General features: G+C 43.7%; 1 protein-coding gene across 2 annotated transcripts in view; it reads right to left on the minus strand.

The window, feature by feature from the left end:
- The window catches only part of EPHX2 (epoxide hydrolase 2), an 87,911-nt gene that overhangs the window by 9,898 nt on the left and 58,629 nt on the right, over window positions 1-19,384 (minus strand). The window contains exons 14-18 of one of the 2 annotated variants that reach the window (XM_040427111.1): window positions 14,070-14,115; window positions 11,100-11,202; window positions 9,773-9,842; window positions 7,785-7,865; window positions 6,681-6,739 (exon numbers count right to left, since the gene is read on the minus strand). In XM_040427111.1, the coding sequence (XP_040283045.1) occupies window positions 6,681-6,739; window positions 7,785-7,865; window positions 9,773-9,842; window positions 11,100-11,202; window positions 14,070-14,115 (359 nt within the window). Of the gene's footprint in view, window positions 1-6,676; window positions 6,740-7,784; window positions 7,866-9,772; window positions 9,843-11,099; window positions 11,203-14,069; window positions 14,116-19,384 lie in introns of those variants that run through there. The other variant, XM_040427112.1, reaches the window with a different exon arrangement.

Genomic DNA, 19,384 nt, shown 5'->3' on the forward strand with positions numbered 1-19,384 from the left:
GCTGGACAATGCTCCATCACACGCGTCCAAGTACTCCACAGCGTGGCTGGCAAGAAAGGGTATAAAAGAAGAAAATCTAATGACATGGCCTCCTTGTTCACCTGATCTGAACCCCATTGAGAACTTGTGGTCCATCATCAAATGTGAGATTTACAAGGAGGGAAAACAGTACACCTCTCGGAACAGTGTCTGGGAGGCTGTGGTTGCTGCTGCACGCAATGTTGATGGTGAACAGATCAAAACACTGACAGAATCCATGGATGACAGGCTTTTGAGTGTCCTTGCAAAGAAAGGTGGCTATATTGGTCACTGATTTGTTTTTGTTTTGTTTTTGAATGTCAGAAATGTATATTTGTGAATGTTGAGATGTTATATTGGTTTCACTGGTAAAAATAAATAATTGAAATGGGTATATATTTGTTTTTTGTTAAGTTGCCTAATAATTATGCACAGTAATAGTCACCTGCACACACAGATATCCCCCTAAAATAGCTAAAACTAAAAACAAACTAAAAACTACTTCCAAAAATATTCAGCTTTAGGACATCTCGCACTTGCATCAGAGCAAGATAATTGGTTAATAAATGGTCCTTCCACCTAGAGTTTTTCCACATGTCAAAAGTATATTTAGTGATGGTATTGTCTGTTTGTAACCTGGCGTATTTTGGAGATTGGTCCAAAAAGACTAAAGAGTGAAGCGGGAGGTTTAACATATTGTCTTCTATAATTAGATCTAATCGATTTGGGTAAGGTCTCAGCCATTCCAGGCATCTAAGTGCAATTACTGCTTTATGATAGGTATATAAGTCCGGGATACCAAGCCCCCCATTTGTAGGGTGTTGCACTAGAAGAGTAAGAGGTAATCTAGATCTCTTACCCCCCCAGAGGAATTTGGATAATATTCCCTGTAATTTTATGTCATTCCTCATCCCAGTTCTGGGAAACTATATCGAACAAAGCCAAAGCTGTCACTACGCCGGTTTTGTCCTTATGTCCAGATAATGACGTCCCAATATCCGAGGAACTAAAAAAACACCCTAAAGTAGCTTGCCTTTCTAATTTCCAATTGGCTCACTTTATTCATTTTATGAAATCCCACCTCAAAAATCTCAACTTAACTTCAGAAAAATCTGTTTTTGAGAAACTAGCCTTGCAATTAAAAGAACCAAAAGGAAAGATATCCAAGCTATACAGCCTTCTACTGACCCTAACGCGCCCGGAAAAAGTTTCCTTCATCTCTAAATGGGAGAATGATTTAAAGATCCAGTTCTCAGCAAAAGAAGTGCTTAATGTGCTAAAAGCGCCTCATAGGGTGTCCAGGTGTGTCAAACTACAAGAGAATAGCTATAAAGTGCTTTCCCAGTGGTATTACACCCCACAAAGAATTAACCGTATGTTTCCGGAAAGTAGCCCGTTCTGTTGGAGGTGCGAGTCGGAAGTAGGCACTCACTGCCATATATGGTGGAGCTGCTCTAAAATTGCTTCCTACTGGCAAAAGATATGTAGAGTCATTTCAGATGTGTGCAAAGTAAGTTTTCCGATTTCTGCAAAAATGTGCCTTTTCGGGGTGTTCGGGGATCTCAGATGCTCTAGAGACACACAAAAGCTGGGTCAAATTTTATTGGCAGCAGCCAGATTACTCATTGCTGTATACTGGAAAAAAGTAGAGACACCCCCACTAAAACATTGGATTCAAAGATGTGACCAATTGTTTCGCCTTGAACAGATGGCACAATGGGAGGCTCGAACACCACACAGATTTGAGGCAATTTGGAGACCTTGGAAAGATTTTAGGGGATTTACGAAGTGATAACCTTAAATATATTGTTCGTGAACATGTATGATAGTGTCCAATTAAATATCCGTACCCTAGGAAGAGCATTTTGCATCAAAAATGGTGCCATTACCCCCTCCCCTTCTCTCCCTCCGACCTTCCTTCCTCCCTCCCCCTTATTCTTTATTCTTTATTACTTTAAATCTTAATTTTCTATAATTTGACTGTTACCAGCCTGATTGTACGGTATCAACTGTATTTTCCTCATTGGCGCCCTCTTAGGGCATATCAATAATTGTATGATCTTTATGTTGTAAAAACAATAAAAACAATTTTAAAACAAAAATATTCAGCTTTGATATTAATGAGTTTTTTGGGTTCATTGAGAACATGGTTGTTGTTCAATAATAAAATGAATCCTCAAAAATACAACTTGCCTAATAATTCTGCACTCCCTGTGTATATATATATATATATATATATATATATATATATATATATATATATATAAAAATTGTTATATCTAGTTCACGGTGGTTTAAATAACGTATTAAATTTATTATACTGATTGCTATGATTGTGGAGACAACATATAAAGTCTACATTCACATCTCCATCGTGATTTCTGGCAGTCTGTTCCAGCAGAGGAGCAGATTGACATCGTTCACCATATCCGGCATATGCTGGACCACTGGATCCCCGTTGACTACAAGCCGTTCTGGCATAAATGGCGGTTTACGGCCAGACAAAAAGTTGTACAGTGCATGTTTTCCTTTTTGCACTGTTAACTCGTTTTAACTTTTTTTATTTTTTTATTTCCACAAGGTGACTTTCTAATGTGATTGTTTGAAGGTTTCCATCATGCCTTGGTACATTCAATATAGCAAAGCATCGTAAAAAGGCATATAGCTATAGCACGCCTAAGCACCTTTTTGTTAGTCCCTGGCTGCCATGACCACCCATCAACTCCTTGTGATCAGGTTGCTGATGGACTGGTACAGGTAGCCCCTCTCTAAGTCATACAATTTAGGGCTCGTGCACATGGCCGTAGCCATTTTTGCGGTCCGCAAAGTGCGGATACTGGCTGCGTGCTTTCCGCGGAACGGAACATCTGGCCCTCTATAGAACAGCCCTATCCTCGACCATAATACAGACAAGAATAGGACATGTACTATTTTTTTGCGGGTGTCATGGAATGGACGTACACATGCGAACAGCACACTGAGGTCCACATCCAACCCGGAAAAAAATATTTGTGTGCAGGAGCCCTTAGGGAGATCAAGGTTTCTCAGATCTTGGCTGTTACAGTGGGAGCTCAGATAACAGTCACGCCCCCGTCCACCCACCGGGCTCCTGCTGAGGGGCGGCTTCCGCTCTCATTCTACCGCCATGACATATCTCTATGGCATTCTCTGGGAAATGCACCACTATAAAGCTCATTTTTGCAGGCTACCAAAGCTTATCTACTGTGAAGGAAGATATTTCTTTCCCAGAGTCAGAGGCAAGAAGAGCCAAGCTTTAATTCACAGGCGGCCGGCCGGCTGGACGTACAGTAATTTGCTACTGATGAGTTCTTCAGCATGCGCTGGGATTTCCTGCTTTGAGAGCAAAAAGCAGCTTATTTCAGATCTGAACACAGAGCGGCTTAAAGGGGTGCTGCAGAAACCACATACGGGGAAAATAATTTGCATGGCTCCAATACCCATTACATTTACAGAACACATTGTGTCCAGGAGGCCTTTTTCATAGAAGTGAAAATCAGGCATCATGTAGTACATGAAAATATATTTCTAACAAAGCTAGAACCAGCCCTGTACCTCACGTGGATCCAGAGATCTCCACATTCATTGCTCGGTTAGATTTTTTTCAGGCTGGCAGTGCAGGGTGTGCGCCCTTTATTCTGCAGCTGGGGGGGGGGGTGTGTGTCCTTTCAGCTGCAGTTTTCTCTTTGTAAGGCTAGGGCTATATGACGGCATTTCATGTAATGTGCCTGAAAGGTGACACAATGTGACACGTCACATACTGCACTGTTGCGGCAGAGCAGCAGCATGACGCATGCGGCATTGCGACACCATTGAAATACATTACATGAAATGTCGCGCAACAAATGCTACCGTGTAGCTGAACCCTTTTTTGTCGTTGTGCGCAATTTAGACCCAGTCTTACTGCCACAGCTTGTAACATAAGATATTCCTGGTGGCATTTGAAGATTTAAATTGAGGTGAGGTGGACGAAGAAATAAGTAGAAGAGCAAACAGCAGGTGGCGCTATACAGCTACATGTCAATGAATAGCTCAGTGGCTATAATAAATATTTCAGAGCCAGGTGCTCGTTTGTAATATGTTGAATATTTTCCATGCCACAACCTCTTTAAGTAGAAATGTGTAAGGAAACAGCACAGGAGGACAAAATCCATAGGAACCATTATATATATATAAATCAGCAACCTCCTTCACTCCATCTGTGCTGAAACGATGATTCCCAGCATGCACACTCGCTCAGCTATACTGGGAACTCCCACAGGAATAAGTGGAGCATGCTGGAATTTGTAGATTCCCAACAGCTGGAGCGCTGGACGTTGCTGTACCCTGAAACACCGCATAGGATGCCCTAAATAAAAAAAATAAATGTAGGGGCTCCCCTGACAGACCCCCTTTAACAAGAGTCAACTCTTACTTCCTTTATTTTATCTTAATATCACTCCATAGAACTAAATCTTTATGAAGACACGGTATAGGTTACTGGTTCTAGAATGTTTCTCTTTTGCACATGTGCTTCATCTTGGATTGGATCACACTATGGAAGTCTTGCCCGAAAATCTAAACACTGCGATCATTCTCAGAAAAAGAAGCAATCTGTCAGCAGGTAACATGACAAACCCGTAATGTAACCTGAGACAGAAGGTTAAGTGAATGTCACACTGCAATGTTACAAGGGCTTAGAGATGGGTGACAGCACCTGGGATGAGGAATAATGAAAATTTTTCTTATCAGCCAAACTTGTCAAGATCCCATCTTCTATAGACCCAAACTAATCCTGTGGAAATGTCACCAGTGCTGGGTGACAGTATGTCTCTGAATACACTGCTAAAGAATATAATTACTAAAGGGAAATCCCAGTCATTACTTATTACATAGATAACTAATATAACCACTATAATACTGCCTCCTATGTATAAGCATATAACTTACTATAATACTGCTTCTATGTACAAGAATATAACTACTATAATACTGCTCCTATGTACAATAATATAACTGCTATAATACTGCTCCTATGTACAAGAATATAACTACTATAATACTGCTTCTATGTACAAGAATATAACTGCTATAATACTGCTCCTATGTACAAGAATATAACTAATATAATACTGCTCCTATGTACAAGAATATAACTACTATAATACTGCCTCCTATGTACAAGAATATAACTACTATAATACTGCTTCTATGTACAAGAATATAACTACTATAATACTGCTCTTATGTACAAGAATATAACTACTATAATACTGCTCCTATGTACAAGAATATAACTACTATAATACTGCCTCCTATGTACAAGAATATAACTGCTATATTACTGCTCCTATGTACAATAATATAACTGCTATAATACTGCTCCTATGTACAAGAATATAACTACTATAATACTGCTTCTATGTACAAGAATATAACTGCTATAATACTGCTCCTATGTACAAGAATATAACTAATATAATACTGCTCCTATGTACAAGAATATAACTACTATAATACTGCCTCCTATGTACAAGAATATAACTACTATAATACTGCTTCTATGTACAAGAATATAACTACTATAATACTGCTCTTATGTACAAGAATATAACTACTATAATACTGCTCCTATGTACAAGAATATAACTACTATAATACTGCTCCTATGTACAAGAATATAACTACTATAATACTGCCTCCTATGTACAAGAATATAACTACTATAATACTGCTCCTATGTACAAGAATATAACTACTATAATACTGCCTCCTATGTACAAGAATATAACTACTATATTCTTGTACATAGGAGCAGTATTATAGTAGTTATATGCTTATACATAGGAGGCAGTATTATAGTAGTTATATTCTTGTACATAGAAGCAGTATTATAGTAGTTATATTCTTGTACATAGGAGGCAGTATTATAGCAGTTATATTCTTGTACATAGAAGCAGTATTATAGTAGTTATATTCTTGTACATAGGAGCAGTATTATAACTACTATAATACTGCTTCTATTATAGTAGTTATAATACTGCTCCTATGTACAAGAATATAACTACTATAATACTGCCTCCTATGTACAAGAATATAACTACTATAATACTGCTCCTATGTACAAGAATATAACTACTATAATACTGCCTCCTATGTACAAGAATATAACTACTATAATACTGCCTCCTATGTGCAAGAATATAACTACTATAATACTGCTTCTATGTACAAGAATATAACTACTATAATACTGCTCCTATGTACAAGAATATAACTACTATAATACTGCTTCTATGTACAAGAATATAACTGCTATAATACTGCCTCCTATGTACAAGAATATAACTACTATAATACTGCTCCTATGTACAAGAATATAACTACTATAATACTGCTCCTATGTACAAGAATATAACTACTATAATACTGCTCCTATGTACAAGAATATAACTACTATAATACTGCTCCTATGTACAAGAATATAACTACTATAATACTGTTCCTATGTACAAGAATATAACTACTATAATACTGCTCCTATCTACAATAATATAACTACTATAATATTTGCATGTAGTTTTACTATCCCATTCATTGTATTAACTGTAATCAATGCCTTTATGCTTTAGGGGGTCAGTTCCCCTTAGGGATATGTCACTTACTTCTCCATCTGAGTCCAGTGTCCACAGTTTTCAATATGTCCTCTTGTCAGATTTGGAATCTGTAATACACATTGTTAGATGCAGATGTTAGTTTTGTCACATGCATACTACATGATGAGTAGTACTAGACTTGTTATACTTAAAGCATACCTAACCTTTCTCCAGACTCTGTATTAAATCTATAGTAAAGTGTGTGTGTGTACACATGAGGAATAACACTACTTCTGGCCAGTGTATGAATTTCATCTTACATTTTTCAGCGGTTTCCCTCTGTACTTGCTGAAGACCTAGTTTGCAGATCTCTCAGACATGGTGGGTGGAGACTAGCTGCCATCCACTGCACACACAGAAAGTAGAGGAGAATCTGCTTCCTAATCTTCTCTTACTCACTCAGAAGCAACTCCAGGATCATAACAGAGGTGTTGACCTTTATTGGTTGTTCATTTAGCACTTGTACTGAGGTACAAATCTCCTACGTAGCTATGCAATCTCTTTGATGTTTTATTTTGAGTCCCATCTTAGTTTGGCTGATGCTCACTGCTCCCCCACTCCCCTCTCCGTAGACTTGCACTGATATGTGTAATATGAACCTCCTGTGGAGATGGTCAGTTTCAAGGCATAATTCAAAGTGAAAAGCAATAAGAAGGGAAAGGGAGAGTTAAAGAGAGGCAAACAGCAGATAACATGAGAACTAGACATCTCACTGGTAAAACATATTACAAAGTTTCTTGTGGTCACTTGTACTATTGATGTATATAAAGTTGTGTTAAAGTACAGTTACTCTTTAAGAGCTCGGGTACTTGCACTTTACAAGCTCTATATTGTACAGTCAGCACCTGTGGGGTGTATGGGACTCTATAGTACCTTCAAATGAAATGGAGAATAATTTTGTCATGTTCCACCATCTACCATATTATGGAAATATTTATAGCAATGTTTCTCGAGGCTCTGTACATTATGCATCAGTGATATGGATCGGAACACACGGGATCTGTGGCAAGTATCGAGATCATATAGAATATATATACAGATTGACCAAAATGTATTTCTCAAGTTATCTTATGATAACCTTAGACGAGTAGACAACATCTGCGGTGCACTCACCCTCTGCTCCATGCCGGTGGTCATCACTGGAAGCAACACTAGATCCTTCTCTGCCGTCACCATCAAAGCTGGAACTAATATCTAAAAATGAAAGAAAACAAGCGTTATTGAGGGCTGTACGGACAGCAAACTGATTTTCCAGTTATTTCTTTGACTCTCATACAAGTCGATGGAGAGAACCAGGTGTATGTGCCGTCACCTCTCCAGTCTTTTCCCGCACCTATGTGAAGCTCGCTCCATGGCTCTGCCCGATTATACTGCGAGCTGTGACTACACTTCAGCTACAGTGCCTACAGGTGGTCTGAGGTAGTCGGAGACACATCTCCTGTCTCATCATTGGTGCTGCTTTGTCCCTCCCCCTGCAGCTCCGCTTCCTCTGATTGGCTGCTGTGTATAACCACAAGTCGATCACCGATTCAGAAGGAAGTCAGTGCGAGATGGTTATAAAGTGCAGATTACTGAACCACCAGTGATGAAAAGAAGATCATCAGGTAATCTTCACACGTGTACAGAGATGAGTGAGGCCTAGAAAGGCGGAGTTTGGAGGGTCGCTTTAAATATGGGTGTTCTTACCATTTCAGCCTCCATTGTCTTCTATGTATGCTTCTCATCCTGCCCCGTTATAGACAATGGCTCGCATTCAATATGCAGCTTACAGTCAAGTGATGTATACCGCTGAGGCCAGTGACTGGCTTCAGTAGTATATGGGATGTCATCAATGCAGCCAAACATGATATCATGGCTGCAACCAGGAGAATGGGATGGAGCAGTGGTGCTAGATTGAAAGAGGCTCCACAAGGTGGGATTAAAGGCTAGATCATCAATATCAGATTAGCGGTGGTGCAACTCTAACCAGCCCCGCCGATCAGCTGTTTGAAGAGGCTGCAGCACTCCAGCCTCTTCCAAGGCCAGTGAGGTCACCAATATTGGTGTCATGGCGTACGTGCAGCTTAGACCCACTCGAGTGAGTAGGCCTGGGTTGCAATACCAAGCACAACCACTATACAAAGCATGGTACTGTGCTTGGTAAGCAGTGAGGAGTCCACAGCTCTGACCAGAGCACCACTGCCTCTTTATTTTAACAGGGTCTCTTCAATTTGCCTACTGAAACATGGACAATCCCTTTAAGCATGAAAATGTCAGAAATCTTGGTAAAACTAATTTTCTGACTTAGTGTCTGAAGTGCAAAATTGCGTGCATCTTTTAACACAAAGCAAACTACTGTAAGAAACGCAGGTCTTTGCAAATGTAGCCCAATAGGTCAGCAAAGCAAATTTACACAGAGGCAAAAAAACAATGTGACTTCTAGTAGTAGCAGTCATGTTGGTCATCACTTCCCTAGAAACATCTGCATCGATTTTTTTTTGCGCTCCGGGGAATTTAGCCTTTTACAATATCCAGCATATAATTCAGGAGATTTACACTGTTAGGAAAAGGGGAGGATGGGGGTGTCAGGATTTGCTATGCATGGTAAAAAAAAATAAAAAATTCCCCTCATAAAACTGGCACATTATCCTGTTATGAGAGATGGGGAAGCAGCAGCAGGTGTCTGCAGTATATCACTACTGTCCACACACGTCTGTGAAGATTAATATATCTGCATTACGAGGTATCTGGGACGTGCAAACCTCACCTGGGGAGCTCCGAGATCTGGACAACATCCCACATAATTATATACAAGGCTTGAATTAATAATCATATGAAGAGTCGTGTTGCCAAACCAATCCTCCTGGTGTGTGTAACATCTGTGAGTGTACGGCGTCCAGAGTCTGGCCAGATCCAACTCCTTGCACATCTCAGCTCCTTAATATTTGCTATCTCCTATTCCAGGTTATGAAGTGCAGGATGATGAGCAGTGCCCTTTAAAAGGAACACCATGCAATATATACTGTATATACTGCCTTCTGACCGGAGCAGAACCAAGGTGCACATTTATTCGTCGCCTTCTTGTATGTATGGTAAATCGCATTACCGACGAGTGACCTTACCTTCCAGTTGTGAGCCTTGACTGCCCACTCCCAGCTCCGATCCATGTTTCTGTACCAGTTTAATGGACCCCTGCAGGACAAAGAAGGTGGATTTCCATCACAAATATGTCAGGTAACTCCGTAATTTCTGAAAGTTGGTATGCAAAATCTTTGTAAAGGTTGGGGGTTAGAACTGCTGCAAATTCTAAGCTTGTGTCCGGTGTCCTGGATCTGATACTACCTGTTTCACCTCTTTCTATTCTACGAGCCGGACTGCTGACCTTGCTCCCGTGCTGCGATTTTGAACCGATATCCTGTAGCTGACCTCCGCTTCATCATCCAGCAAGTTACACCTGTCTGCATCACTGCAGATGCCTCCTCCTACTCCTCCATCGGCTTTCAGGCAACAGGATCCTGGCCAGATACATCACATGTATGACAGCCAAAACGGACAACCATTCAATGTGTTTGGGGCCCCTGACTCTTCTTCTATTAGTCCTCAAGGGGAGATAACCCTAGTCTGGCAGTGGCTTAATCCCCCTTCCCCTTGTGTATAAGGAGGGTCGGGACAGATACCGTAGATGCGGGCAAACAGCAACTGTATGGCTGGTGAGATTTAAATACTGATCACCTATCAACATCCAATCAATAGAAGTTCGACTCTGGACACCCCAACCAAGCAGAAGTTTGATGAGGCCGTGACACTCAGGTGAGTGCCACGGCCTCTTCGTAGACCTGTGATGTCACAACCTTCATTCACATTGCCTTCCTGCAGCTCAGTCCCATTCAAGTGTTTGGATCTGAGCTGCAGTACCAAGCACAGCCAGTATACAATGTACGGCGCTGTTTTATGAAGAGGCTGCACCTTCACTCAGCTGATCAGCAGTTATGAAGGGGATCACACATCCACCGCTAAGACATTGGTGACCTATCCTGAGTATAGGTCAGCAATATTTAAATCCCGGACAACCCCTTGAAGGGCCTTTGATACGGGCCGCTTCTTTGGAAAGTTTGCTCTCGATCATTGCCCCGTGTACAAGAGCCTTTGATAAGCCGACAAATGGGCAAACGCCGACTTATTAGCCCATCGCATCTTTTAAACAAATGTAAAAACTATAGTTTGTCAGCAGCACATCTTATGTACACAGAGGACGTGCTGTCGAGAATGACAGAACGGAAGCTGTGCACAATCATTCATGCTGGTGAATCACCGCTGTCAATCACCCGTCTAAAAGCTCCTTTCAATGAGTGCCAATCAACTTGCCATATGCTTGATTGCCGCTCATCATGGCTAATTATGTTCCCAGGTAAAAGCAGCCTTACCATAAATGCTAAGATGCAGACCTACCGGAAACCAGTCTTCTTAAACTGCGAGGCGTAAAACTCCAGCTCAGCTTTACTAAGTATTTTGCTTTGAGGGATTTCTTCCGGCAGGCCGACAAACAGACCACCTGTAAAACACAGCGGCGTCAGGGCACTGGGACGGACGAGCCGCTAACAGTACAACCGGTTGGCCTGTGAATGGAGTGAACAGGAGGCCGCCTGTGATCAGTCCCCAAATAAACCTGCCACATGTGTAAAAACCACCAAGGAAATGACTCGTGTGAACACACACTTAGAAATAAATGATATAAGCAAAAAGCAAATAGGGGGTAATCTCGCCCTCACTGTCTCTTGGTCTGTAGCATTTTCTGCACGCTCCTGCCAGAAACGTCATGCTCATCCATTCCATTATCAAATGGGCATTGGCAGAGGGGGAGAAGAGACACGACCAGACAAAGCAGAAGGGAGAGGTTCCTGCTGCAGTCAGACCCAGGACAGTGAGGAAGAGGAGGGCGAACATGGATGTGTCACCGAGAAGATTTATTTACATATTTCTCCGTTTTAAAGGCGTTGGCCCATCTGGGACATTGATGCTATATCACTAGGATGTCAGGTAGGTGAGGGTCCCATCTCCAGAATTTAGAGAATGGGGCCCCCAAAGTGAAGGACAGCGCACAATTGCCATGGGAGTTCTGAAGTAGCCAGGTAGGCGAGAGCACCGTGAAGAGGAGTGCACCATGCTTGTGTGGCCACCTCTCCATTCACCATTATGGGATGGAAATAGTGGAGTAAGCACTCTCAGCGGTGAATGGACCGCACACAACACAAGCACGGCCTCCTCTCCATTCACTACTATGGGACTGATGGAAATAGCAGAGTCAGTGCTTGGCTATTTTTGGCATTCCCACAGCTATGAACGGAGGGCGGCCACACATGCACTGTGCACTCTCCTTCTTCACTTTGAGGGTCCTGTTGTGGAAACAGGAGTAGGTCCCAGACATAGGCCCCGCACCTGACCTTGATGGCATATCCAATGTCCCAGGTGAGAATGCCCCCTTAAGGCTCCATTCACACGTCCGCAACGTGTTTTGCGGATCCACAGAGCCGCAAAACACGGACAGCGGCAATGTGGCGTTCCGCATTTTGCGGACCGCAGATTGCCGGCACTATAGAATATGCCTATTATTGTCCGCAATTGCTGACAAGAATAGGACATGTTCTGTTTTTTTCGGGAACGGAATTGCGGACCCGGAAGTGCGGGTCCGCAATTCCGTGTCCGGGCAGCACATTGTGATGCCGCATAGGAATGAATGGATCCGCAATTCCGTTCCGCAAAATGCGGAACGAAATTGCGGACGTGTGAATAGACCCTAATTGTACTTTTAGTGAAAACTGGATCAAAAGAGACTAAAACACTCAAAATCTGAAAGTCTTGCGGAGGTCATGAGAACTGAGGTCATCAATGGGGATTTCTCATTTACGAGATGCAAAAGGGAGCGTAAAGCACCAAAACAATTGGTGGGTTGGTAAACTGGCATCCATGCTCCAGCACAGCATATGTCGCTAAAACATTTAACGTCCTTGCACATATTCTCCACTTGGTATCCACACTTCTTGGCTCACATCTTGGCATTCAGATACAGGAAGGTCTCTAGATATCGAAGCTAATTCTCATTAGGCTTGACATGCGATGGGCAAAAAAAAAAAAAGGAATCTGAAATAAAATTCAGCGAGCATGGTGGAGTATTATAGCCTTAATGTGATAGAGATGAGCGAATTTCATATTTTGAAATTCGTTGACGCTTCGTTTGGTGGTGAAAGCAGAATTGCGTTATGGATTCCGTTACCACCGACCATAACGCAATTCTATGACGGAATGCCTTTAGAGGCGATCGGTTATTCATTCCGTCATAATAGAAATCTATGGCCTGCATAATGGATCTGTCCCGTTTCAGTTATGCAGGGGAGTCCTCTCCTGCATAACGGAAACGGGACGGATCCGTTCTGCAGCCCATAGACTTCTATTATGACGGAATGAATAACGGATCGCCTCTAAAGGCATTCCGTCATAGAATTGCGTTATGGTCGGTGGTAACGGAATCCATAACGCAATTCTGCTTTCACCACCAAACGAAGCGTCAACGAATTTCAAAATATGAAATTCGCTCATCTCTAGTTATAGACAAAAGTGCCCATAAGTCCTAACGTGTGCAATGCCTTCTAAATAACAGCCCCTCATGATGAAAGGATCCCACTTCGCGCTCAGCTGCCTCCATTCTATATGCGACGCCACTCACTTAATGATCCACTTGTGCCGCTATTTGATGGTCTAAAACACCGGTCTTAATAAAGCCCTAAGCTGGCAGAGGATCCGCCGAAGTTATGAAGAGGCAAAGGTCTGTCCATAACTTTGGCGCATCCTAGATTTAGGGCTCATTCACACGGCCATTGTTCAAATCACGGCCCCAAATGCACGGGCACTATCCATGCGGATTCCGCAGAAGGATCCAGACACATTCAACTTGAATGTTCTATTTTTTAGCGGTGTGGAGGCACGGACAGAAACCCCACAAAAGCACTCCATAGTGTTTCATGCCACCATTCCGCAACGACCTTTCCGAATTGCAGACCAAGTTGATGTGGTGTGCACGCGGCCGGTGCCCGCATACTGTGGACCCACTGTTTGCAGAAGGCAATACGGGCACGGCAGAAGAACGGCCGTGTGCATGAGCCCTTAGATCTTTTTCTACAGCTAAAACAGGCGTATAAAATGGTAAATGAGACGGACCTGCCGGCCTATCCCTTTCTCTGTCCAACTCACAATTTTAGACCTGGCGTGAGAGGAGTGAAGTCGCAGATAGTTGCGCTGCTATCTGCATCCGAAATAGACCTAATATCGGTGTATTTCAGCATGGAAATAACCTCTTCACTGCTAAAATATAGAATAGTACGGAAAGACTGATTAGTCCATCTAGTCTACTAAGTGAGTCCTTACCTCTCTTACATACTCCGCCAGTACTAACGAAAGCTGGAAGTTTGTCCTATAATAAAAATGACAAAAAGAATAAAATATTAATGTTATCCATGTTCAATGTTTTGGAAGAAGAAAGAAGCAGAGTCCATAAATCTTATAGGGTAGGCAGAACCTCAAGCCCAAATGCAGGACTGACGGTGTGTAAAGCAGGTGCGGTCAGCAGGGACAGGGCTGATGGAGAATATTATACGATCTCACTCAGAGTGACGCTGGGCAAATGGATATGTCACCAGGGCCGGTGCTATAATAATTGTGGAGCAGCCCCAGTTATGGGTCTTCAACACAGTGAAAGCCAGATATCCCTCAAAGGAAGGAAAACCGAGCAAATGGGTGTCCCCATTACAGAGATCACCAAAGGGATCCAGGGAGCTTTGCACTTTGGATTGCTGTGTCGAGACTCTTAAATGAGGCTCCACAGTGTTTGCTGTAGCTGGTCTCCCTAAGATCAGCCATTGTTTTGTTTAAGGTGCTATAATAAGGCAGACCAAGCGGCTGCCTTAGGGCGCAGAGACGGCTGCTGTAAAGGGATGCGCACCATGTGACAGCTGATAGCCAAGAACCAGGAAGAAGAGAGAGAGCGCTGGTGGTGAGGAGCGGCGGCGTCCAGGAGCAGGAGAGGTAAGTTATTTTTTTTTTTTAATTTGCGCTGATGGCCGACATGGGGGGGGAGGGGGGCATGATGGCTGACATGGGGGGGGCATGATGGCCGACACGGGGGGGAGCGCATGATGGCCGACACGGGGGGGGGGGGCATGATGGCCGACACGGGGGGGGGGGCATGATGGCCGACACGGGGGGGGGGCATGATGGCCGACACGGGGGGGGCATGATGGCCGACAGGGGGGGGGCATGATGGCCGACATGGGGGGGGGGGCATGATGGCCGACATGGGGGGGGGGCATGATGGCCGACATGGGGGGGGGGCATGATGGCCGACATGGGGGGGGGGCATGATGGCCGACATGGGGGGGCTGGCATGATGGCCGACATGGGGGGGCTGGCATGATGGCCGACATGGGGGGCTGATCTGAGGTCGGATTAACATTGGGGGTCTGATTGCTGTTCTGACCTGAGGTGCAATGGAAAATATTTTTCTTATCCTCCTCTAAACCTAGGTGCGTCTTAGAGGGCGAAAAATACGGTCCTCAAACCAGCGATTGTCTGAAGCAGAGAGAAGATACCAGGACCACACAGAGGAGAAGTCAGCTGCTGCAGATGGGACCAGGGCCAGGTGAGCTGCGAGGGGGGGGGGGGGCGCCAAAATGTAGCTTCGCTTGTGTTGGCAAAAATCCTTGCACCGGCGCTGTATGTCACAGTGGTCTGTGTATTAGACAACTTATGTAACCATCATTCTGTAATGTCACCCTGCAGCAGTAGCAGCATTCATCCTTCATGGATCACACCCTCAGTTATGGCCAGACTGGGGGGCAGAGCTTTTATGGGAAGCCATCATGACGGGGGGGAAGTTTGGTTCAGGGAGACCCCCGGGGGACAGGGATAGGCTAGGTGGTTAGAGGGGTGGGTCTAAGGAGACTCTGGGAAGCAGGGATTGGTCGTTTTGAATTTAGGGGGAGTGGGTAAGGGGTTAAATAGTTAAGGCCAGAAGAAAGGGGTCATTTTAGGTATCTTTGAAAAGAGCTCCCACCCACCTTCCCCCATTTTTTGTTTTGGCAGGATTAAGTTATTGGTAGGTTATAAGAGGTCTGCTTAAAAAGGGGTTTGGGGGTTGGTAGAGTATGGGGGGGGAAGAGGGAGGTGTAATTTGTCACGGCGGCTGGGGCGGGGGGGGGGGGGGGTCCTTGAAGTTGGTTATATTCACAGGGGAGGATGATGGGAGGGCTCCATGGTTAGGGCTGGCGGAATTAAAAGGGGCCATTCAGTGGTGCTTCCGAGCTGGTGGGCAACGGCTGGAGGCAAGATGGGTCTCCCTGGTGGGGTAATTTCAGTTGTTTGGGGCTTCAAGGACCTCCCCTTGGAGGGAATTATTATTTAAAAAAGTGTTCATGGTTTATATGTTTTTATGTTAATAAAACGGCTGCTGTGGCCGATTCATTCCAACCTGGTGTCAGAGTTTTATTATGGTTAAAGGGACACCGAACACTGATGAGGGGCAGGAGAGGATTATAGGGGGTCGGATGGAAGGTAACCAATACCTCCGTCATGTGTTTCCAATGGGGAGTTTGGAACAAGCTGCAGCCAGACTCCTGTAAAACCTCATGATTTCTGTCAGTGACACACGGATGTATATGGACTTCCATATGCCGTCATTGTTTTCTTTCCAGACCTAGAAGTCTTGGATGGAAAATGTACAAGAATGCTGGGATGAAAAAATGAAGTGTGAACTGCACCATATGCTGGCCTCAGTGGTGACAAGTCCTCGGGTGACACGTGATTGCTGGGCCATGTGCCTCCTGAGAATACGTCCCTGGTGAGGCCAGTCGTTGGCTGCAGCAGTACATGTGACCCCGTCTGAGCAGGAAGTTTACTGCCACAGAGCAGGTAAGTATGGCTCTCCTCACAGGTCCTGCTGGGGAAGAGGGGAGGGGCATTAACAAAAATCCTGCAGAAGGGTTTAAAGGGTTTTTGCAGGACTTCCATATTGATGAGCTATCCTAATATTAGATCGGTGGGGGATGACACCACCAACAATCAGCCGCTAGCAGGAGGCACGGCCACCAGAAGTAAGACAGTATTAGAAAGTCAGAATCCGACAGCGCCACACATCGAGTAGTGGCCGAGCCAGGTTACTGCAGTTCAGCTCCCATTCACTGATCTGATACTTAAGATCAATCCTAAGGACAGCTCACCAATATCAAGATCCTGAATGAGGCGTCATGCACACCATTCAAAATACAGATACAGTCCATGCTGCATTCGCATTTACTGACCCATTGACTTTAATGAGCCCGTGGTCGACGTTGTGTGCCCAAGTATAGAATATGTTCTATCCTTTAGAAAAATGCAGAAGCACATGGATGATCTGTGCGCTTCCCACATCCGTATGTCCATTCTGCAAAAATACAGAATGTGGACCAGGGACCAATAGAAAACAATGCGCCTTCAAATAAAATGCGGACAGAAAACGATTACGGTCGAGTGCCTTGGGCCTAAACTCTTTAAAGAGAGAGTTAACCCAAGACTAAAACTGTACATGGTCTGTATTCATGTATGTAACACTCTGTCCGTGATGTCCAAATAGGAGGATTTTTTTGCATTCTGGAGTCTGGGTAAAAGCAAGAGCTGTAATGAACGTTACTTCAGTGATCACCCATCTTTCCCGGAAACAGATAATCTGACAAAAGAAGACACCACAGACCTGCTGTAAACCTGACCTCTAACCAATTTAGAAAGCCATGAATTATTTACAGAGGGAAAGGAAAGAGTTTAGTCCCGCTCTGGTTAATACTAATCTATGTAACTCCTGCTCATAATTGCCGTCTGACCCGACCGTGTCAGAAACACCTCAGATATCAGAGCTTGGCGCTGGAAACATGAGGTGACGTGGGGGAAGGGGGTTTATGTCGCACCGCAGCTCCGCTCCTCTCACCAGATTAAGTCTATCAGCTGTCAATCAAGGCATCAGCCTATGAACTGACAATACTTAGCAGCCCCCGGATTGTACTTACTGACCGCCACATACATTACATAAGAAGACCCCTCTGAGTGTATGACCACCCCCGGTATAGGGTATATATAAGCAGTGTCTACAGTGAGACGGTATCATTTCCAGCGTATTCTGTAACACAGATGAACTATTGATGAGGTCGGATCTGGTGTCGCTGCTATTTTCCAGGGTGGAAGTCGGGAATTGGAGATATCGGAGATTTTCACACTGAACATTTCACACATAAGTCCAGGGTTATTTCACCATTTCATCATGTAAAACAAGGCTGAGGAGAGGATGATCCCCGTGTGTCATCACCAGGTGTTTATTGGAACCGATTAATTATGTTTAGTGGCATTGTTTTGAAACAGCTTATATACATAGTGACTCCACCAGCAGAATAGTGAGTGCAGCTCTGGAGTATAATACAGGATGTAACTCAGGATCAGTACAGGATAAGTAATGTAATGTATGTACACAGTAACTCCACCAGCAGAATAGTGAGTGCAGCTCTGGAGTATAATACAGGATGTAACTCAGGATCAGTACAGGATAAGTAATGTAATGCATGTACACAGTGACTGCACCAGCAGAATAGTGAGTGCAGCTCTGGAGTATAATACAGGATGTAACTCAGGATCAGTACAGGATAGGTAATGTAATGTATGTACACAGTGACTGCACCAGCAGAATAGTGAGTGCAGCTCTGGAGTATAATACAGGATGTAACTCAGGATCTGTACAGGATAAGTAATGTAATGTATGTACACAGTGACTGCACCAGCAGAATAGTGAGTGCAGCTCTGGAGTATAATACAGGATGTAACGCAGGATCAGTACAGGATAAGTAATGTAATATATGTACACCGTGACTGGACCAGCAGAATAGTGAGTGCAGCTCTGGAGTATAATACAGGCTGTAACTCAGGATCAGTACAGGATAAGTAATGTAATGTATGTACATAGTGACTGCACCAGCAGAATAGTGAGTGCAGCTCTGGAGTATAATACAGGATGTAACTCAGGATCAGTACAGGATAAGTAATGTAATGTATGTACACAGTGACTCCACCAGCAGAATAGTGAGTGCAGCTCTGGGGTATAATACAGGATGTAACTCAGGATCAGTACAGGATAAGTAATGTAATGCATGTACACAGTGACTGCACCAGCAGAATAGTGAGTGCAGCTCTGGAGTATAATACAGGATGTAACTCAGGATCTGTACAGGATAAGTAATGTAATGTATGTACACAGTGACTGCACCAGCAGAATAGTGAGTGCAGCTCTGGAGTATAATACAGGATGTAACTCAGGATCAGTACAGGATAAGTAATGTAATGTATGTACACAGTGACTCCACCAGCAGAATAGTGAGTGCAGCTCTGGGGTATAATACAGGATGTAACTCAGGATCAGTACAGGATAAGTGATGTAATGTTATGTACACAGTGACTGCACCAGCAGAATAGTGAGTGCAGCTCTGGGGTATAATACAGGATGTAACTCAGGATCAGTACAGGATAAGTAATGCAATGTATGTACACAGTGACTGCACCAGCAGAATAGTGAGTGCAGCTCTGGAGTATAATACAGGATGTAACTAAGGATCGGTACAGGATAAGTAATGTAATGTATGTACACAGTGACTGCACCAGCAGAATAGTGAGTG

The sequence above is a fragment of the Bufo bufo genome, chromosome 4 (genome assembly GCF_905171765.1).
Source record: "Bufo bufo chromosome 4, aBufBuf1.1, whole genome shotgun sequence".
NCBI lineage: Eukaryota > Metazoa > Chordata > Amphibia > Anura > Bufonidae > Bufo > Bufo bufo.